Raw genomic sequence first — 27,015 nt, 5'->3', positions numbered from 1 at the left:
GACGATGACGACATTGGAGAGGAAACACTGAGCTGCAATGGATGGGTGAGAGTACACTCATGTGACGTAGAAGTAGGTCAAAAAACAGGAAATCAGGAAAAAGAAGAAGATCAGATGAACGGTGTAGATGAAAAACAAAATTTGAAAAAGTAACAAAAATAAGGACAGATGGCGTAATGTGATTGGTTGTTTTGTAGGAATAGTGAAATCCAAACTCATGAATAAGAAGTAGTAGATAGATTTTTGTTCCTCATTGACCGAAACTTTTAAAAAAACATTCCGGCTAACTTTTTGATTTGTCACTACTATACCTATGTGGTAGTGTCATTCATTTAATTTAATGAACTAATGTGTGATTTAGTTTTTCTTTTTCAATTAATTGAAAGTATGATAAATTATAATATCATTGCTTGATGTATGGCTCATTCTAAGTCCTTAGAGGTGGACTTGCCGAGGGACCCTAGACCCTCTATATGTAGGGTCGAGCCGCCCATCTCAGGGCGAGACGTTTTGACCAATCCACATACCCGACGGTAGGTCCGTGACTTGAGGATAAAGTGCGTCTTAGACCCTACTCGCCAAGCCTGCCCGGACACTGCAATGTCTACCTTGGAACGCAAGCCGCGACTTGGAATTCAGTTTTCATCATACCCCACATTATAATCTCTACAAATTGGCTGGCCAAACTCCTGTACAACATCCAAACTTCATTCTTTCTGAGCATGGAAGATGAGGTGATTCTGTTGAATTTCTGGCTTAGCCCTTATGGGATGAGGGTCCGGATTGCGCTAGAGGAAAAGGGCATCAAGTATGAGAACAGAGTAGAGGACTTCAGCAACAAGAGCTCTTTACTCCTACAAATGAACCCAATTCATAAGAAAATACCAGTCGTCATTCACAATGGCAAACCCATCTGTGAGTCACTCGTTACTATTGAGTATATAGATGAGGTTTGGAATCACCAATCTCCACTGTTGCCTTCTGATCCTTACCAGAGATCCCAAGCTAGATTCTGGGCTAATTACATTGACACTAAGGTGATTCATTATCATGAATTCGTGATTATGGTTGTAACTTGTAATCATGTCTCTTTTCTCATCTTTATCACATTACCTTTGTCTAACTTTTTTTAACTAAACTTCACTATGAAACAGATATATGTGCACGGTTGCCATCAAATTCTGGAAAACTGAAGAAGGGGAGGAGAAAGAAGCTGCTAAGAAAGAGTTGTTTGAGCATCTTAAATTGCTGGAAGAACAGCTGGGAGACAAACCCTTTTTTGGTGGAGAGAACCTTGGTTTTGTGGATGTGGCACTTGTTCCTTTGTTTTGTTGGTTATATACCAATGCTTTAAGTGGAACTTTCATGGACGAAAACCAGTATCCCAATATCATTGCTTGGGCCAAGAGGTGCACTGATAAAGAGAGTGTGTCCAAGTCTTTTCCAGATGAGAACACGATCAAACGTTTTGCTGAAGAGAGACGTCTTTTACGTCAAGGAGAATAGAGGCAGAATGATAGAATAAGATTGCCTCTAAGTACTTAGCTGAAGTATGTTCTCAATAATGGCATATGACCAAACCGCACTTAGATGTGCCCTTGGTTTTGCTACTTATATTTCTCTTAGTGCATGTTTGGAATAAAGTGAAAAATTACGGTGGGTTGAAGCAGTTTCTCTTAACTTTTGTGGCTACTCATTGTGATTTTGACTTCAGCGTGATTTTTTGCCCTATATTAGTGCAGCTCGCTCTTTTCTTGTTCTGAATGTATTTGGATGTCATATGAATCACCATATTGTTTTGTAAGTCAAAGTTATATAGATCCATACTTTAGATATAACTAAAAGTATGTTGGAGTGTTGGACAAACAAAAATGTGCACAAAGTCTATGAAGCATAATGGAAATTCACAAAGTTTGAAGCAACAGGAATTTGTCAATTGAAAAAACAGGCACAATGACCTGAACCATGTGGTTTACTCTAGTGTTCAGTGTCCACTAGCTCAGCACAAATTTCTTCTTGTAATCTAAAACAGACTCATACACTTCCTTCTCATCTGCTAGAGTTTTAGATACACTTTCTTTCTGCATGCATCTCTTAGCCCATGAAATAAGTTTTGGACACTCTGCCTCCACTTTGAAGCCTCCAAAGGTCTCATAAGTATAAAACCAACAATAGAAAGGGATGAGAGCAACATCCACAAACCCAAACGTGTCACCCCCAAAATATGGCTTATCTCCAAGAACCTCCTCCAATTGCTTTAAGCTCTCAAAGAACTCCTTCTTTGCCACCTCTTTTTTATCTCCATCTGTAGTCCATACTCTTTTAGAAGCATGATATACCTGCAATTTTTAAGCATATTAGTTTTATTAATATTACCTTCTACCACATGGATATTGTTAATTGGTAATTTCTTACCGACTTACCTTCTGATCAATAAAATCCGCCCAGAACCTAGCTTGAGCTCTCTTATGGGTCAGATCAATAAAATCACAAATTTAGTCAAAAACAAAAACTAAAGCTGCTACCTTTTTGTCAATGTAATCCACCCATAATCTAGCTTGAGCTCTCTCATATGGGTCAGAGGGTAAGATTGGAGCTTTGCCCTTCCAAACCTCATCTATGTACTGCACAATAATTCCAGATTCACAAATGGGTTTGCCATTATGGATGAGAACTGGGATTTTCTTGTGAACTGGATTCATCTGCAGAAGCAAAGGACTCTTGTTCCTGATGAGATTCTCTTCCTTGTACTCATACTCAACACCCTTTTCAGCCAATGCAATCCTTACTCTCATACCAAACATGCTGGCCCATGTATCCAACAGAACCACTTTGTCCGCCATCGTTTGTCAATCACCAAAATCTTAGTCAAATTATGAACTAAATTAAATTGTGTCTTTGCTACGAGATTCAATGTGTGGACTATATAGAAGATATCGAAGAACAGACAAAAAGGACTCTTTCAGTTTTATTTACGTCGGAATGATTTCTATTTTTTTCCTAGTACCAAACTACCAATGATGACACGGCTCATTGAAGAAAGAAAATTGAGACCAACTATCTACACAAATCTGAATATATTCTGATTTTGTATGGCTGATACAAAGCTCTACATTACGTGTGCACTTACGTATCTCTAATGCACTTAGATAAAGGTTAACCAGAAATTTCTATTGGGTTAGATATGTTTGTACGTGGTATTGAACTTTGAGGGAGTGTAGTTTAACTTTTGTCTCTTGTTGGTGTAACTTTGAAAGACATCACATAATTACAAAAATAGTTGATTTTGGTTCTTGCCGTAGTGGTGACTTCGGCTAACTTAGCTTGTTGATTTGTCATTACCATGCCTATGTGATAGTATCACGTCATGTAATGAATTGATGTTAATTTTTTTTTTGAGTTTAATGGATATGTACTGACATTGTAAAATAGTTTTACACAGACATTCAATTGAATTCCGCCAAATAAAAAATATCTTATTCTTTTAATTAAAATTAAAGTCAAATGTAATTATCTCTCCTATGTGGCATGCTTTGATTGGATGACTGTGTAAAACCATTTTACACTGTCAGTACATATCCATTAAACTCTTTTTTTTTTCTTATCCATTTACTTGAAAGTTGGAGAAATTATAATATTATTGCTTGAATAGAAATACACTAGATAATTAACAATTTATAAAACCTTGACTACTTAAGTAAGGATGACTTAAATTTATGAAAGGTGCCATATTGCTATACTTTAACCATCAGGCTATGCACGGAAAAACATGTCTCCTAGGGTTTGGGAGTCACCAAAGTCAGCGCCGTCGTCGCTTGGTTTTTGCTGCGCCGCCTAGTTTTTCTGTGACCATATTGCTTTCGACGTAACCAGTTGCCCTCTGTTTTGGCTTTTTCCCCAGGGCTCACGCTGCTTGGGGTTTCTATTTTTGCTCACTTACGTGGTTGTTTTTGTTGTTTGCTCTCTTCTACCATGGCCCTCAATGATGATCCTTCTGTTTTTGCGGGTGATGAGGATGAGGTTCTGCATATTGGAGAGGTGGAGATTGACCCAACGCTTGTAGCTGATGTATGGCTTATTGGAAGAGTTCTGGCTCCACATACTGTCAGTCGCGTGGGATTCATCAGGTGCATGGAGAAGCTTTGGGAATCAAGGAGCTGCGAAGAAGTTCGCCATGTGGGGGGGAATCTGTTTGCTTTCAGGTTCATCTCAACCAGCGCCAGGGACCTTGTCCTCCGATCGAGCCCTTGGTTTTTCGCTGGCTTCATGATCGCCCTGAACGTGTTCAATACCAGCGTGGATCCGAACACAATTCCGCTGAACCGCGTGCCGTTATGGGTTCAAGCTCTTGGACTGCCGTACACGTACAGATCTGAAAAACTCGCCAGAATTTTGGGTGGTGCGTTCGACGGTTTCCTGGGATGGGACAAATTCTTTGGGCTTGGCCTACGCTTCAGAGTGTGGGTCAATGTAGAGACGCCACTGAGGAAGGGAAAGAAAATAGCAGCGGTGGGTAGAGAGTCGTTTGCTGTCCGTTTCAAGTATGAAAAACTAGTAAATTTTTGCTATCGGTGTGGCCGGTTAGATAATATTGAAAAGCACTGTGAGATGGAGGCGCTGCTAGTTCCAGAGTTCGGACCATGGATGAGGGCTGAAGGGGATTTTGGTGGAGGAGGCCGCCGGAATCAGAACTGGAACCGAGAGGAAGAGAAAGACTTTGAGACTGAGGAAGAGAATGCACAAGAGGAGGAAGATGATGAGGTAAGGGAACTAGAGGAGAAAAATGAAACCGAGGAGTAGGACCAGAAACTAAACTCGAATAATGATGAAATTATGCAAGGGGATAATGCTCAAATTCCCCCTCCTACTAAAGCCACGTTGTCTAATGTAGAATTAGTGGAAGATAGTAGCCAAGGTGGAGGAAAAAGTGCACAGCAAGAGGTGAAGGGAAAGGATAGGATGGGGAAAGAGCCACTGCCATTTAATTTTGATAGCAAAAAAATATACAATTCTGGAGGAAAACGTGCGCTTAGGAAGGGAAATAATACAGGTATACAAATCCGTGACAAACAAGAGCAGGGAAATAATTCCAGGAAGAGAGCTACGACTTCTTCTCTGGCTGGACACTTGCCTACAAGTGTGTCACCACCTTTTAAAAAATCTAATACTGATTCTGGATTGGGGATGGCGGCGACTGCGGAGCAGTCCCGCCCACCTCAATGAGGATCTTGTCGTGGAACTGCCGCGGGCTTGGGAACCTACGGGTAGTACGAGCCCTTAAAAGGCTCATCCACTCTAAAGCTCCCGATGTGGTACTTGTTATGGAAACGAGGTTGTATGAGTCTGAGGTTTTGAGGCATAGAGGTATTGGAGGGTTACAGAATGTTTTCCCAGTTCAATGTGCGGGTCAAGGGAGATCAAGAGCAGGTGGTGTCTGTTTGTTTTGGAATAATGAGGTTGAGGTAGAGATGATTTCAGCGTCGCTAAATCATTTGCTTTTCAATGTGATGATTCCTGAGGATAGATCTGAGATGAGGTGTTTGGGAGTTTATGGGTTCCCTGATGAGAGGAAGCAAGCGACTTGGGAGATGGTTCGCCGTTTTACCCCGGATAGCTCTATTCCTTTCATGTGTTTTGGTGACTTCAATGATATTCTCTCCCCGGCAGATAAACTGGGAGGGGATCCCCCTGATGTGGAGCGTATGCAGGAGGCGACTCAGGCTTGTGTTGATTGTGGTTTGCATGAGGTTGATTTTACGGGCTACCGTTTTACATGGTCTAATAAGAGAAAGAAACCAGGAACTATTGAGGAGCGGTTGGATTATGCTCTAGTTAATGAGGCATGGGATTCACTGTGGCCTATCACTTCTGTTAGTCACCTTCCACGGTACAGGTCCGATCATAATCCTATTTTTATCTTTAGCGGTACTCAGAAGATGAGGAAAGAGATGGCAAGGACAAAGATGTTTCGTTTTGAGGAATTGTGGCTTCAGGAAGGGGATGAGTGTGCAGAAGTGGTGACAGAGACTTGGGGGCGCCTGAGGGATGATTTCACAGCAAAAATTTCACAGATTAGCGAGACCCTTCAAAGTTGGGGGAAGGAGAAATTTGGTGATTTACAGAGGAAGATTTCAGAGTTGAGAGGGTTACTTGAAAAAATGCAGAGGCAGGATCAGACGAAGGAGGTTCTGGTGAGGACTCGAGAGGCGGAGCAGGAGCTAGATGTTTTACTTGAGCAGGAGGAGATATTGTGGGCTCAACGGTCAAGAGCATCATGGCTTAAACATGGGGACCGAAACACTAGTTTCTTCCATCAAAAAGCTTCCCAGCGGAGACGCCGGAACCTGATCGAGTTGATTAAGGATGATAATGGCAGAAAGTTTGAGGATGACAGAGACATTGCTAGGGTGCTTTCTGACTACTTTGGAGATTTGTTCTCTACCTCTTCCCCGGTCGGGATAGAGGAAACGACTGATTTGGTAGCCGGCAGGGTGTCTGCAGCACATGTAGGGATCCTTTCTGAGCCATTCACAAAGGAGGATATTGAGGAGACTCTTTTTCAGATGCATCCGACGAAGGCACCGGGCATAGATGGGCTTCCAGCTCTCTTCTATCAGAGGTTCTGGTCTATAATTGGGGATGATGTAGCTCAATTCTGATTGGAGATCTTAAGCGGAACGACATCGCCAGGTACTATTAACCGAACTTTATTGGTTTTAATTCCTAAGGTTAAGAAATCTGTGCATGCTAATCAGTTCCGGCCTATTAGTCTGTGTTGTGTGATTTTTAAAATTATTACCAAAACAATTGCAAATCGTTTGAAACTGATTTTGCCTGATTTAATTAGTCATTCTCAAAGTGCTTTTGTTCTGGGGCGCTTAATTACAGATAATGCATTGATTGCCTTCAAATGTTTCCACTACATGAAGAAGAAAATAAATGGCCGAAATGGCATGATGGCTTTGAAATTGGACATGTCCAAGGCTTATGACAGGATTGAGTGGCCTTTTCTAAGGTCGGTTTTGGAAAAAATGGGCTTCCCACTTAGTTGGGTTAATTTGATTGAGTTGCGACAAGGAGACCCTTTGTCTCCTTATTTGTTCATCCTGTGTGGTGAAGTTTTTTCTGCTCTAATTGAGCGTCAACTGATGTCTTCCAGTATGCATGTAATTAAAATTGCTCGTTCTGCACCTCCTATTTCTCATCTTTTGTTTGCAGACGACAGTATTGTGTTTTCCCGTGCTAATGCTCAGGAAGCAGAGTGTGTGAAAAACATTTTGCGGACCTATGAGCGAGCATCGGGCCAGGTGGTGAACTTAGATAAATCAATGCTTTCAGTTAGCCGCAATGTGCCAGAGAATTGTTTTCATGAGCTTACACAGCTGTTGGGAGTAAAGGCAGTAGAAAGTTTTGATAAATATCTAGGTTTACCAACGATTATTGGTAAGTCCAAAACACAGATATTTAATTTTGTTAAGGAAAGAGTTTGGAAAAAGTTAAAAGGTTGGAAGGAGAAATCACTTTCCAGAGCTGGAAGAGAAATACTTATTAAATCTATTGCACAAGCTATTCCTTCTTATGTTATGTCCTGTTTTATTTTGCCTGATGGTATTTGTGCAGATATTGACAGAATGATTGCTTGATTCTTTTGGGGAGGTGATGTAACTAGGCGAGGTCTACATTGGACGAGATAGGCTAATCTTTGCAAAAATAAATGTGATGGAGGTCTTGGCTTTAGAGACTTTAGAGCTTTCAATGAGGCCTTGGTGGCTAAGAATTGGTGGAGAATTTATATGTTCCCTGAGTCTCTTCTGGGGAGAGTTTTTAAGGCGGTCTATTTCCCCTCTTCTTCGATCTTAGGGGCGAAAAAAGGGTATAGACCAAGCTATGCTTGGTCTAGTATTTTGAAGGCAAGTGGTAAGATTGAGGGGGGTTTGAGGTGGCGGGTGGGAGATGGATCCCATATCTGTTTGCTTAATGATAAGTGGCTTCCAGATGGTTCTTCTCTAGTGTACAGGCTTGAGGCTATTGCAGAACTGCGATTGGAGAAGGTGTCGGATTTGTTGGTTAATGGGCGCTGGAACTTGGAGCTTCTAGAGGAGGTTTTTAGTCCTCCCACTGTTCAGAAAATTGTGGCCATTCCACTCTCTAATCAAGGTAGTACTGATGCTCTTTATTGGTACGATACCTCTGATGGTGTTTATGTGTGCAAATCAGGTTATAAATATCTCAGGGATATGGTTCTCCGTGAAGAGGCATCGTCCTCTTCCGTGCCCCTCTTACATGCTTCTCTTTGGCGGAAGTTTTGGGCTAGCCCAGCTCTTCCTCGTTGTAAAGAGTTGGCTTGGAGAGCGGTTCAAGGATTCATTCCGGTAAGAGGTGCCCTTGCACGGCGAGGTATGCTTCTAGACCCTTGTTGCATTTTTTGTGAAGCAGAGGTGGAGACTTGTGAGCATGTTTTTCTCAAATGCCCAGCTGTGGAGAGGGTTTGGGTTGCCTCTGAATTGGCAATTAGAATAGAGAATTTCACTTCCATGGTTGATTTTATGGTGGCGGTTTTGCATGAAGAGGAACCTGAGTTCACAGCTGCTGTTCAAACGCTCTTATATGCAACATGGGAAGCTCGGAACTCAATGGTTTTCAGAGGGCGACGCTTGGACGTCGGGGAGGTGCTTCGTAGATGCTCTACTCTTCATCCTAGGGACGTCGCGGAGCCCATTCACCGTCCAGAGGAGGGTACTCGCGCAGCGTCATGGAAGCGGCCTGAAGTGGAGTTGATTAAGGTTAATGTGGATGCATCCATCAAGGATGGGGTGTGTGGTTATGGGATGGTGGCTCGAGATTCAAATGGAGAGGTTTTAGGAGCTGCTGCTTTTTACCCAATTAATGTTATTTCCCCCTTGCTTGGAGAAGCCTCAAGTCTCCGTTGGGCAATGCAATTGGCTATGGAGTTTGGATTTCGATCGGTGTGCTTTGAGACGGATTGTCTTCAGCTCTTTACTTGGTGGAAGAAGGGGACAGCTGGTTTATCTTATTTAGATGCTATTGTTCGTGATTGTCGTACTTTAATTCCTGCTTTTAGTTTTTTTGATTTGCTTTTTGTAAGACGCACTGGCAATTATGTTGTAGACTTTTTGGCGAGGAATGCTTCTGATTTCCCCAACTCTGTTTGGGTGGAGGAGGTTCCTTATGCTGCTGATCACTTGGTGATCAATGATGTAATGGCGTCATCGCCTGCTTTGAGTTAATTTTAATTGAAGCCAATTTCAAAAAAAAAAAAAAACCATCAGGCTATGCACAAGTTGCAAGCATATATGGAAGGAAGGATATTATGAAAGAAGAGATAAATATGACAGAGAAAAATAAATCTTAAAAACTTGTAGACAAGCCTAATAATCAAAAGTTGATCATTACCGTTCAGTGAGTTTATGAAACCAAACTTAAGGTATTAACTTCTACACATCCCTCTTATTTTTTATACACCCAATGAGTGTATAAATAATAAAAATGAGAGGGCAAAAAGTAACCCCACAAGGAAGATTGGATGTTAAAGGCTATTTTCAAAAAAAAAAACAATTAGTAAACTATGCTACAGTAAAAACACCCTTAGACACCGATATTTGTGGCGGTTTGAAACCGCCACAAAATTGTGAAACTGTTAATAAATGCATTTTTTTCAAGGTTACAACTTTGTGGCGGTCTTAAACCGCTACAAAAATCGGCGTCGGGACACCTTTAAGTGGTCCAGGAATTACCACTGATGGCAAAATTCATAGTTATCATCGACAAAAAAGAAAACCGCCACAAAATTGTGAAACTGCTAATAAATGGATTTTTTTCAAGGTTGCAACTTTGTGGTGATCTTTAACCGCTACAAAAGTCGGTGTCTAGACACCTTTTGGTGGTCCATGAACCACCACCACTAATGGCAAAATTCATAGTTATCATCTACAAAAAAGCTTTAGAAGAAGTGTAAATGAATTCATTTTGTATGTTAAAAGGAAAGCACGGACACTAAAAGAATATTGGCTATTACCGATTATTTTTACTGAATATTGGAAAGTCGTCGGTAATACTGGCTATTACCAACGGCCTAACTATCGGTACCGCCTGTTTTACCGGGAAGGAAATAAAAAACAAAACCAACAACTATGGTCATTGCCTTATTGGTACGTGGTGGGAAGGCTTGCTAGATGACGTAAATGGTGGACACATTTTGCGGGAAATGCTACTAACAGCCTTGTACGACAATGAAAGTCATTGATTAGTTCACCAATAATTTTCTGGCGGCATGGACCGTCGATAAAGCAGTCAACCTATGCAATTGTGGCACCACCGAATTAACGATGGTATAAACAGTTGGTAAATTTTCCTTTTTATAGATTACCAATAGCTTTAACAACAGTTTAAGTCATCAATGACCTATCTATACAGACATGGTCGTCACTTTCAACTCACCTCTTCTCTTTCCTTCTCTTCTATTCTCATTTTGTATTTTATTTCATTTTTATATGTTAGCTTTTCATTTAGTTTCTAACTTATGGCTATGTTTGGCATGTTTAGCTGATAAGCTAGTTGAAAGCTGAAAAGCTAGCTGAAAGCTTATAAGCTAGCTGATAGCTGAAAACTGATAAGCTAGCTGAAAGCTGAAAAGCTACGTGATTGAAACAAAAGTGTTTGGTAAAACTAGCTGTTAAACAAGCTGCAATTGTAAAAGGACATAAAAGGACAGACTTGTATAATTATTTTTATATTTAACATTACTTTATTTTCACATTAATACCCATATGATATTAATATTAAAATTATTATCACTTTAAATATTTTTATTAACTCAAGTGATTTATCATCTTAAAAATATAATATTGATTTTTACTTATTTTTATTAATATAATATTTTTAATACTTATGGTGCGCAGCGGTGTGGCGGGAAGTGCATATGTAAGTGTGAGGGGAAAACATGTTTAGTGTTTTTATAAATATATAAGGGTAAAGGTGGAATTTTAATTAAATAATAAGGATAAAAATGAGAATAAATTTAATAAGCTATAAGCTTTAGCCTTTAAGCTATGAGTTACCTGAGATAGCTTATAGCTTAAAGCTTTAAGCTACTGAAATAAGCTCATTCACCAAACACTTTTGAAGAGCTTTTAAGCTAGTCAAATAAGCTTTAAGCTAGCTGAAATGGCATGCCAAACATAGTTTATATCTTTTCTAGTATAAGTATGCGAGTTTGTGGCGAAGAGAAGAAATAATGTGCCAACATATATAAGTTTTTTTTTTTTTTGAAATTGGCTGCAATATATAAGTTTTCTACATTGTTAATATCACTTAATACTCTTTGACTTCAATTTAATATAATTCTTTAAGTTTCAAACAGTGTTAATATGAGAAATAATGTTTCAAGAAAAAAGAAATACTAACAACATTTTCTTTGATTGATTACAATCTATGTAAGTCCCACAAAATTATGAGTCCCACTACCGATATGGTGGGATCAACATGAATTTTAATCAATCAATGAGAAAGTGTTAGAAATAGAGTTTCAAAAAAAAGTGTTACTAGCTCTCCTTTTATTAATAAATATTCCAAGCGTAACAACAAAAATAACATTGTTAATAAAGGACTTGTATATGTGGGGGTTTGTCAATTGTTTGAGTCTTCCTTTCTTGATCAGTGGGCTGCTTCTAGGGTTTGGTTATGCGGAGGTGGCTGATGTAGATTTTAGGTCAGAAGGGAGGTCTTTGCGGTTTTAGGACTTCCTACATCTTCTTTGGATTTCGAGGGTAGACAGATTGTTTGTGGTTTGTGATCCTAAGATCTTTAAACTTCTAAAATTTACCCCTCGTGGGTTTCTTCCTCCACCATCTTTGGATTCGTTTTCTTTGTTTTTGTTTGATGAGTCCTCTACTGTGACAGACTTGTCGGGTTTTGAGTGGCGCTTGGATATCCCCTCTTCTACTTATGGTTCGTCTTTGCTGGTTGTGGACTCTTCTTTTCTTGCTTCGGGGTGATGCGTCGTGGTTTGAGCAGTGGATAGGCTTGACGTTTCACCTTTTGAAGTAGCTTTTCATGTTGGTAGTTGTACCTTTTAGAGGGGGGAAATTGTCTGAGACCTTTTCCGTTGAGGAGAGGGCGTCCAAAAAAGGTAAAGAGAGGACGCAAGCTCCGTCGATTCCTTCTGCCACCTGTGTAGGTTTGGTTGCGGTTCATGGTAAAGGCTCTTCATCTAATGCGATCACACCCTCGGTTTGTCCTGCCCTATTGGCTTTAGGGAGTGCTCCAGGTGGTGCTTACTGGACGCGGGCCAAGAAGGCGTGGCTTGTTGGCAAGCTTGTGGGTTGTACGTTTGACGGTGGAGGCGAGGCGACTATCTACAGCCTGGTATAAGAAATGAAGGAGTGGTGGCCACCCTGAGTGTCGGGGGCCCTCCTGGTTTTTTTTTTTCTAGTTTTAGGTCTTCAACTTTGCTTCCTTGGGTCTTCAACTTTGCTTCCTTGGGCTTTTTCTATTTAGGTCAGGGTGACTTTTGTTGCTTTCTCTTTATAGGATGATTAGGAGGCTGTGTATTCTTATGGATAATTGGGGAATTTTTGTTTTCATCCCCTTTATCATTTTCCTGAGCTTAGTCTCTTCCTTCTTTATTAACATATTTGGATTTCCAAAATAAATAAACGACTTGTATAATTAGCAATTATTGTATAATTAGCAAATATATTCACAGGTGTATATTTTTTATTGGACAAAAGTTTTATTAAGGATGACATCTTAGCTTATTAATATTGTATACATGTGTTGCAATAAAAAGACTCTGAAACACACGTTACATTGAACAAAAGTCTTAACAATCAGTTTGCTAACAAAGCATCATGTTCGACTTTGTTTTCAGTATCCTAAAATTCATCCAAGTGTTGGATGAAGCGTTTGAGGACCTGAAATGCTTCATCCAACTCTTTAGCTAGTTTTTTGGTTGAATTAGGTCTCCCAAATTTTAATATATTTCCGCACTTGTGTAACTAATAAGCAAATATAATCATCACTATGTGAAATGGCACGGTCTTCATATGTTCATCTCACTACAATTGGCATCAAACACATAGTGGAGAAGTGTGAGGTTTGCTATGTTAATAGAATCATCATACACCTAAGTTAATACTAGATTAGAGTTGCTTGATACCGTTGAGATGAAAACTTCTCAGACAACTTAGGTTAGGAGCTTCCACATGAAGAACACTTGATTGAGTTAAAGCATTGCATTTTCTTCTCTGAAACTGATTATGCCATTCTTTTTAGCTAAGGCGATTTATTTAATGGAGCCCAGGGACATGATTGAATAAGATTCAAAGTAACATGTAGAAATGATGAAGTACCAAAATCACCCTCCTTAGAGAACAGAGAAGCTTGTAACTTACACCTCCAGACCACCATCTGCACAAACCATAACAAAGCAATTATTTTCAAAATGTCAATAAGTTGATCCTCTCTGTAAACATGACAGCTCACTGCCCAAGCCAAAATTTATGAGATGAATTGATCATCTTTGGAAAGATTACAAAATATTTTCAGGGGATTAATACCATGTTTGGATCAGTTTATTTTTTCCTCAGAATCAATTATGGTATCCATAAGCTACTCACATAGAACCTCATGATTGACTCTGACTTTATCAACTGTAGAAGGATTTTCATACATGCGCTAATAATATAAGAGAAGATAAGAATCATTCTATAATGTGAAATTTTAAGCATGTTTGGAATTATCCTGCATGGCATGGAATCACATATGCCCCAAAGGTTCTGTGAGTAGCTTTCCAAAGAAATGCTCGATTCTGAGGGACTATAAGGTGCAAGAAACACAGAATTTTACCAAAAGGTTTGTGAAAATTTCGTTGCTTTCTTCATAAACATTAAACAAGCGAAGCTGGGGCACCATCAAAACTTTGTGAATGTCTATAAAGAAAAAGATAAACCCAAATTTTTTATTTGATCTTGTCATGTAAAAATCTAGCATGAGAGGATCTATTATTGTGTGTCAGTTACCCAAAAATATAATAAAAATTATTTACTTTCAGTATTCAAACTTTTGGAAGAAGAAGAACCTTCATCTTCATGCAGTGGAGATTCTGATGTAGGAGAGGTTGGGGAATGGCTGACATATTCCCTAGCATCAATCAACATTGCAATGACCTCTCTCATTGTAGGCCTGTTAAGTGGAGATGCACTGGTGCAAAACAAAGCAATCTTGAGAATAAGAGACATCTCTTCAACTGTTCTCGGTTCACTCAGATCCAATCGCTTGTCAAATAACTCAGATGTCGGTACGGATGCTTGAATTGCTCTTCTCACCCAACTCACTAAATCACCACCCTGTTCCAAAGGTTGAACAGGTGACCTCCCAGTAACTAGTTCCAGCAAAACTACCCCAAAACTATAGATGTCACATTTCTCAGTCACCTTCATGGTGTAAGCATATTCTGAAATAATTTTCAAGCAACCGTAAGTGAAAACAGAATGACTGCATTGACCATAAGAAAGAGGTAGTTGGCTCACTACTTAAATGAACTGCTTATAATATGTATTTAACATCAAGAGATTAGTAACCTTTCTTTACTAGAAAAATCTTGTAATATGCTTTATATTAAGTTTTTTTCCGTCTAAGCACTGTCACACATAACTATTGGAAAATTAATCATAAAAACAGAACAAAATGGGACTCAATTGTTCTAATAAGTAATGTAGTTCACTTATTCTTACCTGGGGCAATGTAGCCATATGAACCTGCCACAGCAGACATGGATTTTGATAAGGAAAAGTCAATCAACTTTGCCAAGCCAAAGTCTCCAACATGAGCCTCAAACACTTCATCAAGCAAAATGTTGTTTGACTTAATATCGCGATGGATGATCTTAGGTTTACAATCAGAATGAAGATAGGACAAGCCTTCTGCTGCTCCTAGAGCAATGTTGTATCGACAATTCCAGTTCAGTGCACACGCGGTTGCATTTGAATGAAGTTGTTGACCGAGGCTCCCATTTTCCATGTATTCATACAAGAGAAGATTTGAATCCTCATGATAACAAAATCCATGCAGCTTCACAATGTTCCTATGTCTGATCTTTCCAAGGGTTGAAATCTCTGCAAGGAAGCTTCGGTCAACGGTTGCTCCTTCTCCACGTGAATTCAGCTTCTTGACCGCAATCACTTCACCATCATTCATAACAGCCTTGTAGACGGTGCCGCAAGCTCCACTTCCTATAACTGCATCTTCTGAAAAATTGCCAGTGGCTTCCAAGAGATCCAGGTATGTGAAGCCTTCTTTTGGAAAGTAATAATTATCTAGGACATGAGGCTTTGGCTGCCCTTCAAGTGAAACAAAAGAAGTGTTATTGCGCCTCATGGTCCAGCATATGCAGACTATGAAAATAAGAGAAACTAGTCCAACCACCCCAGAAACAATGCTCACTATCTTTTCCCTTGTTGAACCCTTTTGGATCCAACTTGGTTTTGCACGATGAAATGGAGCGACAGATGGATGACAGTGGTATGTACCTGCACGGCACAACCCATTGTTCCCAGCAAAATTTGTGAAATCCATCTTCCTAAATGCAGTGGTGTCTGGAACAGTTCCTATCAGCTTATTGTTAGATACATTGCATACATCAAGACTAAGCAGGTCACCAATTGATGCAGGAATTTCACCAACTAGTTGATTGTCATTCAAGTAAAGTGATTCTAGCATTTGCAAGTTCCCTAGGCTGTCAGGAATTGTGCCCGAAAGTTTGTTGTGGCTCAAGTTAAGGGAAATCTGGAGAGAAGCAAGTCTTCCAAAACGAAAAGAGATGTTTCCTGAAAATTGGTTGCCACCTAGCTCAAGGCCTGTGAGACGAATAAGATCCCCCAAAGTGGCTGGTATTTCCCCAGAGAGCATGTTATCAGAAACTTTCAACAGCTCCAGATTCACCAGATTGCCAATTTCATTCGGAAACATACCAGTGAACTGGTTCCTGCTGAGATCAAGCCTCTGCAGATTTACACAGTTTCCCAACTCATGAGGAATACTTCCACTGAAATGATTAGAGGAAATATTGAATGTGACAAGTTGTGCCAAATTTCCAATCTCAGAAGGGAGATGCCCAGAAAAATAGTTATCTGACAAGAGAAGCCTCTCTAACTTCGTAAGCTGTCCTATCCCTGGGTTGATTCGCCCAGAGAACCGATTCTGATAAAGTTCAAGAGCAGTAAGATTTTGAAGTTCATAAAATTCAACAGGTAGGCTTCCTGTCAACTGGTTAAACCCCAGCATTAGCTGCACAAGAGACTTGCAAGTTTTCAGGCTATAAGGGATATTTCCAAACAACCTATTTGATCCGAGGCTCAAGAATTGTAGCTTCTGAAATTCACAAAGATGGACAGGTATCATACCAACAAGATTATTTGCAGATATATCAAGAATAGTAAGGTTTCTAAGAGCTCCGAGATGAGGAGGAATCACACCCTCAAGTTTATTGTCGAATAACTGCAAATCCTCGATATACGTAAGGTTTTGAAACTCCAGGGGAATCGTACCTGTTAAGTTATTCAGCGATAGGTCTAATTTTTTTAGCTGCCTCAAGCTCCCAAGCTCCCTTGGAATATGACCCTGTAGGTTGTTTTCAAATAGATGGAGCAAGCTAAGATTAGAGATCTGGCCCAACTCCTTGGGAATGATCCCGATCAAACGGTTTTCAGAAAGATCTATCTCAATAGCATTTGTACAGTTCCCTAGCTCTGTTGGGATTGTGCCATTCAGCTGGTTGGTGTACACATACAGCCTCTTCAACCCGGACAGCTTTCCCAGCTCCTTCGGGATCGCACCACTAAATGAATTTTGATGCAAAGCAAGCAACTCCAGGCTACTAATATTTCCAATCTCAGGAGGAATCTCCCCAGATAAAGAGTTTTCCCATAAAATCAAATTGGTAAGGTTCTGAAGCTTTTGGAGCTCCCTTGGTATAGAACCTACAAGTTGATTCTGAGCCAATCCCAATGTCTCCAAGCTCTCACACTCACTGATTTCTGCAGGTATGGGCCCTGAGAGGCCATTCAAACCCGCCCTAATAACTCTAAGCTGCTTCAACTTACTAATTGAAGTGGGAATTCTTCCAGTTAAGTTATTGCTATAAATAACTAGCTCTTCAAGTGATGTTAAATCCCCAACCTTTTCTGGAACTTCACCATACATGTAATTTTCACACAGATAAAGCTTTCTAAGTGTTGTGATTTTCCAAATAGGAGCTAAAAGCTGTCCATGAAGCCTATTTGTACAAAGGTCTAAAACCTCTAATCTACTGCAGTCAACAAAACCTTCAGGAATTGGGCCAGATATGAAATTTTTTGATAGATTCAACTCAAGTAGCCATGGAAGATTACAGATGCTAGGAGACAAAGTACCAGAAAGATTAAGGTTGTAGAGTTTTACAGAAGTTACCAATGAACCTGTGCAGTACACACCAGTCCAATTGCAAGGAGTGAAATGAGAAGGATTCCAGTTATGAAGATTGTTATCTGGGTCTAAAAGGGACCTCTTAAACTTCAAAAGGCTTGAACCCTCTTCATTAATTGAACTTACAAGGCAAAACAATAGCATCATGTAAAACCCAGTATGAGAATGGAAACTCAAACACCACTTCAATGCCATTTCTCTCAGGAAACCACAAACACATCAAGGGGTGACTTTATTGGACCACAAGCAAGTGAAGAACAAGAGTGAACATGATTAAGCAGATTAAAGATCAGAAAAAACAAAAACAGCAATCAGATAACTGAGCTTCAAGACAAAAAGAAGATGACATAAGGAAAATTAATAAAACAAATACCGTGTTGTGAAAGGAAGAGTTTCCTGGTCGGTGAGAAACAAACAACACTTGTTGTCAAATGAAGCAGAAAAGAAGAGCCCAATTGAGAAAAAACCAATACTGTTTCAGAGAAAAATAAATAGACCCACCGAAACATTCAATAAAGAATGGAGGGATATCACACAACACAGACAGTGACAGAGACGTACCCTGAAGCAGATAACAATTACAGATAGCATTGATTGATGAAGAGGGCATGAATGTGGAGCTGAAACGTGAAGGGTCACATAGTTGAAGTGCTGGGTCAACGCTTAAAGCACTTTACAGCAAAGTGGCATGAACAAGTTGCTGTTTGTGTTCTATGTTTTTCTTCTTGTTTCTTGTTCTGGTTTGGCTTCGTGTTGTGGTGGCAATCCACCAGATTGAAGTGTTGTCTTCATCATGCACTGTTACTATCATGTTTGGTTTGACAATAAAGGGTGTGGATTGAGAGACGTGTGGAATCAGCAGGATGACAATCTCCGCCATTGTAGCTGGACCTGCCAATATGGAAAGACCAAAAGGGAGTTGTTTGTGGGAATTTTCACTGTGTTTCATGTGTTCAGTCACGGGTGTAATCATTTCTCTCATGGACTTCAATGGAGTTAGTGCCTGACTAATGATATATACACATCTCATTTTCGAAACACTTCATTTCCACCTCTTTTTATTTCTATCTCTCTCCTCTTATCATCTATCACATCTAATACTTTCTCTCTCTTACTTTTCCTTTTCTTCCTATCTCTCTCTTCATTCCACCTCTCTCCACCTCAAAGAGAGGTTTGGAGATAACATTATTGGTTAGTGCCTTATTGGTCGTGAATAATGTTGTGGTTATCACTTTTTTCCACCTCCACCTTAAACAAGTGAGAGGAGAAAAGAGAAAGATCAATAATATCATATGTGATGTGACAGAAAATGTAGTGAAAAATAGGAAGAAAATGTGTGAAAATGAAATAAGAGAGAAAGTGGGGTGTGAATGAATCCTTAGGCTTTCTTCATTGCCGCACACACTTGGATATATAATTAGGTGCGCGTGAAAAATGTTAGCAATACTATCTCTTTACAAAACGGTTTTCAAAGATTTTTAATTAATCAATAAATTTAAGTGTGGTTTATTTATTTGATAAAAGAGTGTTGAAGAGAATGTTGAAAAATGGAAAGGAAGGGTTGAATAATGTTATGTTCACATCTCTAAAATGAGGTGGAGAGAGGTGGAGGAGGAGAGAGATATGAAGAAAAGAAAAAGTAAAAGAGAGAAAATATGAGATGTGATAGATGATAAAAGGAGAGAGATAAAAATAAAAATAGGTGGAAATTAATGTTTAAAACATGGGGTGTGTATATATCATTGTTGGGAAGGGTTCCTAGTTTGTGTATAATCTATTTTAACTTTGAGGAGGGTAAGGAATACTCACTTTTAACCCCATTTTTTTTTTTTATCTTTTTCTCTTTCAATTAGCTGCTGAAATTCATTTGGGTCCGACTAAATTGGAAGTAAGATTCATATTTTTACCCAATATAAATATTAACCAATAAATAAAAGAGTGTTGAAAATAGAGTTTGAAAGTTAATATTGATAGAATTTATTTTTTAACTTTATATTTTGATATATTTACATCATGTTTTTTCTTCCATCTCGTTTCACTCATTTTCTCTTCATAGCTATATATTTTTTCCTATCACATCACTCATTTCTCTCTTTTCTTCTTTTATCATTTTTCTCTAGATGAAGGTGGATTTGATGTGTTAGCATAATTGTCTCCTTTGAACTTTTATTGATTCCGACTTTTTTAATTGATAATAAAGTTTCACTCACATATAACAACCACCTACACTTTGTGAGAAATATGAGAGAAAAATGATAAATGAGAGATGTGATAAATGACTTTACAAGGAAAGAAAATATAGATAAATAAAAAGATAAAGTGAGTGGACATGAAATGACAAGATAGCGGGGTGCGAATGAGTCAAAATTGTAAAACACACTCTACATTAATACTACTCTTCTCTTTATCTCTGTTCAGAAGATCATATCTTGTATTATTTCCTTGTCTTCTCCTTTTTTTCTCTCTTGAACGTTATGCACTAGAAAGACTAAGCTAAGAACCAAGAGAGAGTTTTAAACTCGGCATTACTTTATTTAAGTGAAAATGCCATAAATAGTTATGAATCACTCTACAAATAAAGAAGTGCGTAATCGCACCTCATTTCGTGGCTACAAATCTCAAGTATTGGAGAAGTGAGCTTTGACATATTCAATTTTACAAAATAACTAATTAAGCTACAATCGTTTTTTGGCAACCACGTGATGAGGTCGCCGATAAAGATGAGGTCGCCTATAAAGATGAGGTCGTTCGTGAAGAAGAGACCACTCGTTAAAATGAGATCATGTTGCAACTTGCATGTAATAAGGGAGGTCGCTCGTGATAATGACTCTCGTCCAATTATGCTTGGCCAAATTCTACACTCATCTCATTCCGCTCCACAAGCTCCAAGACATCGAGCCTTAAGCATTAAGGCGAAGCGTGTCTTGTTCAGCTCTACCAACCAACACTCCTCGGACATTGTCCCACATAGGTCCACAAGCCATCAAGACGTCGAAGCTGAAGTATTAAGGAAAAATGTGTCTTCAAAACCTACTTAGATCAAGATCTTCTAGAAACTGGCTTCAACCTGAAAGCATGAACCAATTTCTCCCTTTTGATTAAGTTATTTAATTTTTATGTATTGTAATTTTATTTTATTTACAATTTTGCTTTGACGGTTGTTAATAAACGTTCCTATGTATCCTTCAATGCAATAAAGAACTTAAAGACATAGTACTGTTGTTAAGAAAAAACTCTGTGAGGTAAAAATGTAGAAATGTTATCTTTTTTTTTTTGAAAATGTAGAAATGTTATCTTATTATCATCACCTAAGATAATATTGTTTATTTTGTGTTTTTTAATTTTTATGAGGTTAACAGATAAAAATGCTATCCTACTACCATCACTTAGTATAATTTTATATTTTTTTATATTATCTTTATGAGGACATATATTTTTCATTTTCCTTCAGGCTAGTCTTTTGTGTTTTTAGTCTATAATAAATTATTAATAATAAAAGAACTATTCTATATTTACAATTTAGACCGAAATGGCCCAATCCCAAATCAGTAAATCTAACAAGAACACATTATTTTGCTGTTTTAATAATATAAACATCAAAATAAATGTTTAATGTTTGACCCTAACTACATGTTGGGCCTTTCGTTCTAACCCATTTTTCGTTCTAAAACTTACATGCTTTTACCATCAAGGAAAGGGGTCTTTTTAAAATAGGAGAAAAATAAGACAATAAAAACTAAACTACCGGCGGTCGACAACATTAGGATTTATAGGAACTAGAAATAATACCCGTGCGTTGCACGGGTTTATTTACACTATTATTTTTAATATAGTATAAAAATTAGTACAGTGTAATTAAATTTCTTTTGTATTAGTATTAAATTAATTTTAAAAATTTTGGTTGTAATATATTTTATTGATTTGGGTTCTCTGTTTTTAGGTTTATTATTGTGGTTTCAACTGCAGAGGTGCTGATTTATCATATATCCGATTTTAATATAAGTTATAATAACATTTTTTTTTATACTTTTTATCAACAATAAAATAATTTTAACTTTTTTTTGAACTTGAAATAATTTTAACTTAAAATTTATAAAAAGTTATAATTTTAGTATCGTAAAATATTATTTAGTAAATTTAAATTTATTCAACTTTTGTTATAATTATTTTTCTCTGTTATGCTTCCTCCAATTATTTTTACTTCTATATAATAGATCAAAAATCATATTAAATTTGTTTTTCAAATAATATACACATTCGATATAGTAATAATAATATCTTATAGAGACATTTTTTTTAATTTTCAACTATTTTTTCGATATTAATTATTAATAAATATTTTTTTATAAGTAATAAATAGTAATAAGTTTTATTTTTTATTTTTTTTTAATTTCTCAACTTATGATTAATAACTAATAATATTTATAATTATTATTAACAATAATGTAAAGAATATAAACAAATTATTATTAACAATCTATTATTGTCATTAATGTAAGGTAGTCAATTTCAATTATTATTATTTTTTTAAAATTCACCTCAAGTTGTAATGAATAATTAAAATTTAAATAATTTAAATATTTCATTTTAAATAAGAGAAATTGAAAAGTTTTAAATTTTAATATTTACTTTTAAATATGAGAAATTGAAAAGTTTAACAATTAATAAGTAATATAATAAATAATAAAGTTGATGTAGTTTTTATTTTAGTTTTCAATTTTTTTATTTAATGTTTTTAATTCAAAATAAATTTACTATTTTTTATGTGTTTAATGTTATTTTTTCAAGTCTGCTTTACATATATATATATATATATATATATATATCTAGAAATTTTTTTATTTTAAAAGTATTTTATCTAAATTAATTATTAATAAATATTATTTTGTTTTTAATTTTGATTTTTTAAATTTGTTAAATGCAAAGCTCAAGTCAATTTTAAGTCTATGAATGTTGTTATTTAATATAAGTAGTTGAATAGTTTTTTATAATACAAATTTTTTCAGTTTTTAATTTATTAAATTACATATTTTTTAATGTATTTAATATAAAAGTATGTGGGGTTTTATAATTTAATTCATTTATTGCATGCAAAAAGCACAAGTGTGCTTTACATATATATATATATATATATATATATATATATATATATATATATAGATAGATAGATAGATTAATATGTGACAAAAAGAAGGGAAGGGAAGGGGGGTGGCATTCTAATTATTTTAATGTATTGACCATAAAAAAAAAATTAATGTTAAAAAATAGATAGAAGGGTAATAGGATAATAATAGCATTTTAAATTAAACATTGTTTTCTGTTTTTAAAATTGAGATTTAAAAACTTATTTGTCACAACTTAAATACTAAAATTTATTTCTCACATGGTTGAGCTAAGGGTAATTGCAACCTTGTACGTGAAGGGTAAGAGTATGTATTCTAAGGAGAGATACTTTATACTAATTTACTGACAACAAAAACTTATTTCTGTTTTTAGTTTTCAAATTATATTTTTTTAATGTTGGAAAACATCTCATCCAAACAATTTTTTTTCTTGGCAAACTATTTCTAAAGTTGTTTAGCTGTTTTTAAAACTGAAAAAAAATAAAAAGGAATTGTATATAAAAATACATGTTTTTAGAAACACCATGGTCAAACCAACCACATGGAGGGTCTGATACCACAGTTGGGTCGTAAGAGGAATAAAACTCGTGAGATCACCACATTGGTTTAAAAAGTAAATTACAAGTTGATTAGACACCATATCTTTCATCCTACCCGTTGACTAATTCTCTCAATTGTAAACTTCTTCAAATTTTCTCAAATTGAATTTTTTTGTTTTTGTTTCTCTCTCTGTTAATTCTATCTATCTTGATAGATCTACTCACCATATTCCCAAACTCCCACTGGACATCATTAGCATAACTCCACGGAAGGCTTGGAATACGGGTCCAAATATATAGTAGGCCTGTCCAACTTATTTTGGCCCGCCCGAAACCGCCCGGCCCGTGGCCAAAAAAGGTTTTTTCGGGCGGGTCGAGTCGGTTCTCGGGTCTTGCAATTTAAAAAAACCGATTTTAACCGGTGTGGTTTGGTCGGGTCGGTCTGGGTTCTGAACCGACCGGCCCGACCGAATAGGGATAAAAAAAGACTCCAACGGGCCAGCCCATTGTGTTTGAGTGAGGGGAGGGAAAAAAAAATCCATGTTGACAAAAAAAAGGCTTCAGAAGTAACCCTAGCCCATTACTCCACCCACTATAAATACTCTATTTTAACCCTCCCTCACCCTCTCAAACCCTAGCCGTCCCAACCTCTCCTCCTCTTCTTCTCTCAAAAGTCCAAACGCTGAACCCTAGCCGCCACCACCCTTCTCCTCATCCTCTCCGCCACCACCATTCTCCTCATCCTCTCGGCCGCCACTCCACCACAATAATTTCATCACACATCTCATCTCAGACATCTCAAACCCTCACACATCTCAAACCCTAAGCCTCTGAAATCGCACATCTCAAACCCTAAGCCTCTGAAATCGCTTCATCCTCCATGCTTCTCTGATCCGAAAGAGTCTGCTCATCTTCATCAATCGATTCTGATGTGAAATCGCAAGGATGAAGTGAACATTCTCTTTCGCATGAGAAAAACAATGGAAAAAACTTGTTCTTGACTTCATGGTAAGTTGGTAATGGTATCTCCAGATCTGATCTGACATAGTATGTTGTTCTTGGTTAATTTGTTTGGTGAAATTGAATGAAATTACTCAAATTAGGGTTCTATGCTCTTCATCTTTTTGTTCTCTGCAAACCCGGTGGAACCCGCCCGACCCGCCCGTTACCCGACCAACCCGAAACCGACCCAAACCGACACAACTCACGGTCGGTTATGGGCCCAGTTTTGTCTCATGCGGGTTCGGTTGGTGGAGCTTTTTGGGCCCGAATTCGACCGAACCCGACCGGTGGACAGCCCTAATATATAGCAACTTAATTTGGTCAACTCATCCTCTACGGGAAAGAATTATACTCTTGTTGCTAAAAGAAAAAATGGTGTAGTGACACTCCCAGCACTCTCTAGCCACCTCATATTAAATTGAACAATACTAATTACTTATGCATGACTTGCTATAACGGTAAAATCATTTATCAAATAAAAGAGAGACAGAAATGAAGGCATAAATTAAAGATGAATCAGGTTGATGTATAGATATGATTCATATACAAACAGTCAATCAGTATGGTGAAAAAGTACTACACACTCAAAATTGAAAACTATTGGCACACTATAGCTATCCTGTGTTCTACAAACTCCATTTTCCAATTGTAAACTGAAACGGAGCACAACTGCACATGCATTATCTACTCTTGCTATTATTATCAACACTGTGATAATAAGTATTATTATTACTATAATTTGAAAGTAAATTATATTTTTCTGCTTTGTTCCTCATGGCATCCCCAAGTCTCTTCCACCAGCTTCTCCTCCTTTGACTTGTCACGTGACTCAAATGTGACTTGTTCCTCCTCAACAGCCCCTTCACCTCCGGTGGCCTGTAAGTCCGAATCAATGGCCACTTGATCCCATCAAAAAAAGGGTGACGTTTAATATCCGTCGCACCCCTGGCGCACCCTAGCCTCCTCCGGGGGTCCTTCACTAGCAACTTCTCTATCAAGTCCCTCGCCACAGCCATCCCTGCATCCTCTCCTTCCACCTCATAAAACCTCACATCATTGCTTGATGCTATATTGCGCAGGGTGCCCTCCTTGCTACATCCTTTAAATGGTGTCGTCCCGTGTAACAACTCATAAACAAAAACCCCAAAAGCCCACCAATCCACACCGTTACCGTGACCGTTGCCGGTTACGAGCTCCGGCGCTAAATATTCATGAGTCCCGACACACGACCTTGAAAATGCCGTAGTAGGTTCAGCAACAAACTCTGCAACCACCCGCTCAGTGGTTGCAGAGTTGTTACAACTTAAACAACTGCTTGTGGAACTCGCGCTGGGTTTGTGGGCCCGCGTTTCGAACAAGGGTACCACATCAGCCTTGAAGCAAAGGTCAAAATCGGAGAGCATGACGTGGCCGTCCTCGCGTAGCAGAACATTCTCAGGCTTTAAATCACGGTACACGATGCCAAGCGCGTGGAGGTACTCAAGCGCTACCAGGACCTCCGCGGCAAAGAAACGCGCCGCGGAGATCGTGAGGCGGTTGCCGGGTTGTTTTCGAAGGAGGGAGTGGAGGTCGCCGCCGGGGCAGTAGTCAATGAGGAGGCACGTGTAGTGGGACACATCAATACGCGCGTAGAGCGTGGGGAGGAAGGGGTGGTCAAGCGCGTGGAGTATGTCGGCCTCAGTTTCCGCGTGGGAGAGCTTCTTGGGGGTGAGAAGGTCCTTGTCGACCACCTTGAGAGCGAAGTTCGCGCCATCATAGTCGCGGAGGCGGCAGAGGAAGACACGGCCGAGATTACCGGAGCCAACGTGGCGGAGGAGCTTCAGGTGGCGGAGATGAAGCCGGCCATCCGAGGAGAGAGTAGTAGCAGCCTTGATGGCGGACCAGTGAGGATCAGAGCTACGGTGGGGACGGCGGGTGACGGCGGCGGAGGCGGTATCGGTTGCATATGCGGTTGCGGTGGATAGGCGGTCGTTGAAGCTAAGGGCAAGGCTGCTTGTCCGGGCTAAACTGGTGCGGGCGCTGGAGGAGGTGAAGGTGTGGTCGGTGGTGGTGCTGGTGAAGCTGAGGTCGAGGTCTGTGTCAGGTGGGAAGAACAATGTGGTTTCATCCATGGTGATGAGTTAGAGAATGATCACCAAGACTATGGTGTTGTATGTGAGACAGTAACGTTGGTGTTTGGGTTTTGTATATAAAAGGATAGGAACAAACAGAAGGTGGGTCCGAACGTTCAAGAAGTTGACCCAACTGGTGCAAAGAGGACATGAACATGGACAGGGACAGAAGATGGATAGATAATAGTTAGATGGAGAGGTTAGGTTGACCAACTGGAGTTTACATGTATTCTATTATTTTATGATGATTATCATTATTTTTTTTTTTACGGGTCCATTATTATTATTGTTGTATTGGAGAGTTTGAGTTAATGACTATGTTTGACATGTCATTTCAGCTAGCTTATAGCTTATTTGACTAGCTTAAAGCTTATTTAATTAACTTAAAAGTTCTTTAAAAGTGTTTGGTGAAGAAGCTTATTTTAGTAGCTTAAAGCTTTAAGCTATAAGTTATCTCAGGTAACTTATAACTTAAAACTTATAGCTTATTAAATTTATTATCATTTTTATCCTTATTATTTTATTAAAATTTCACCATTACCCTTATATATCAATAAAAACACTAAACCTATTTTCCCCTCACACTTACGTATGCAGTTCCCGCCACCATTCTCGCCATACAGTTGTGCAACGAACACATGTATAAAAAATATTATATTAAGATGATAAATAACTTGAGTTAATAAAAAAATTTAAAGTGATAATAATTTTAATATTAATATCATATAGGTATTAATGTGAAAATAAAGTAATGTTAAA

The 27,015-nt window shown here is 38.2% G+C and overlaps 6 protein-coding genes across 9 annotated transcripts; 3 read left to right on the top strand and 3 right to left on the bottom strand.

Annotated features, from left to right (window-relative positions):
- The first annotated feature begins 722 nt into the window (after positions 1–722).
- On the top strand, positions 723–1,734 carry LOC130748698 (glutathione S-transferase U23-like). Its single transcript, XM_057601940.1, has 2 exons — positions 723–1,037; positions 1,155–1,734. The coding sequence occupies exons 1-2, from the start codon at positions 723–725 to the stop codon at positions 1,191–1,193; spliced, it is 354 nt and encodes a 117-aa protein (XP_057457923.1). The 3' UTR covers positions 1,194–1,734.
- A 138-nt stretch (positions 1,735–1,872) lies between these two features.
- On the bottom strand, positions 1,873–3,046 carry LOC130748696 (glutathione S-transferase 3-like). Its single transcript, XM_057601939.1, has 2 exons — positions 2,526–3,046; positions 1,873–2,339 (listed from the first exon to the last, which is right to left on the bottom strand). Exons 1-2 carry the CDS (start codon positions 2,841–2,843, stop codon positions 1,995–1,997), a joined length of 663 nt encoding a protein of 220 aa, XP_057457922.1. The 5' UTR covers positions 2,844–3,046; the 3' UTR covers positions 1,873–1,994.
- A 926-nt stretch (positions 3,047–3,972) lies between these two features.
- On the top strand, positions 3,973–4,800 carry LOC130743725 (uncharacterized). Its single transcript, XM_057595952.1, has one exon. The coding sequence runs from the start codon at positions 3,973–3,975 to the stop codon at positions 4,798–4,800; it is 828 nt and encodes a 275-aa protein (XP_057451935.1).
- A 2,993-nt stretch (positions 4,801–7,793) lies between these two features.
- Positions 7,794–9,248, top strand: LOC130743724 (uncharacterized). Its single transcript, XM_057595951.1, has one exon. It carries the CDS (start codon positions 7,794–7,796, stop codon positions 9,246–9,248), a length of 1,455 nt encoding a protein of 484 aa, XP_057451934.1.
- A 3,732-nt stretch (positions 9,249–12,980) lies between these two features.
- Positions 12,981–18,458, bottom strand: LOC130746417 (leucine-rich repeat receptor-like serine/threonine-protein kinase At1g17230). Of its 4 annotated transcripts, none has more exons than XM_057599036.1 (4): positions 15,549–18,458; positions 14,754–15,359; positions 14,066–14,473; positions 12,981–13,428 (listed from the first exon to the last, which is right to left on the bottom strand). In XM_057599036.1, exons 1-4 carry the CDS (start codon positions 17,674–17,676, stop codon positions 13,409–13,411), a joined length of 3,162 nt encoding a protein of 1,053 aa, XP_057455019.1. In that variant the 5' UTR covers positions 17,677–18,458; the 3' UTR covers positions 12,981–13,408. The 4 variants fall into 4 exon arrangements, with proteins under 4 accessions (XP_057455019.1, XP_057455017.1, XP_057455016.1 ...); XM_057599034.1 differs by having other exon boundaries at positions 14,754–17,711; positions 17,855–18,458; XM_057599033.1 differs by having other exon boundaries at positions 14,754–18,458.
- A 6,180-nt stretch (positions 18,459–24,638) lies between these two features.
- Positions 24,639–26,318, bottom strand: LOC130749653 (serine/threonine-protein kinase WAG1-like). Its single transcript, XM_057603026.1, has one exon. The coding sequence runs from the start codon at positions 26,254–26,256 to the stop codon at positions 24,826–24,828; it is 1,431 nt and encodes a 476-aa protein (XP_057459009.1). The 5' UTR covers positions 26,257–26,318; the 3' UTR covers positions 24,639–24,825.
- Positions 26,319–27,015: the final 697 nt, after the last annotated feature.

The sequence above is a fragment of the Lotus japonicus genome, chromosome 3 (assembly GCF_012489685.1).
Source record: "Lotus japonicus ecotype B-129 chromosome 3, LjGifu_v1.2".
Taxonomy (NCBI): Eukaryota; Viridiplantae; Streptophyta; class Magnoliopsida; order Fabales; family Fabaceae; genus Lotus; species Lotus japonicus.
Note: the sequence above shows the minus strand (reverse complement) of the source record. Positions and strands in the feature narration are given on the sequence as shown.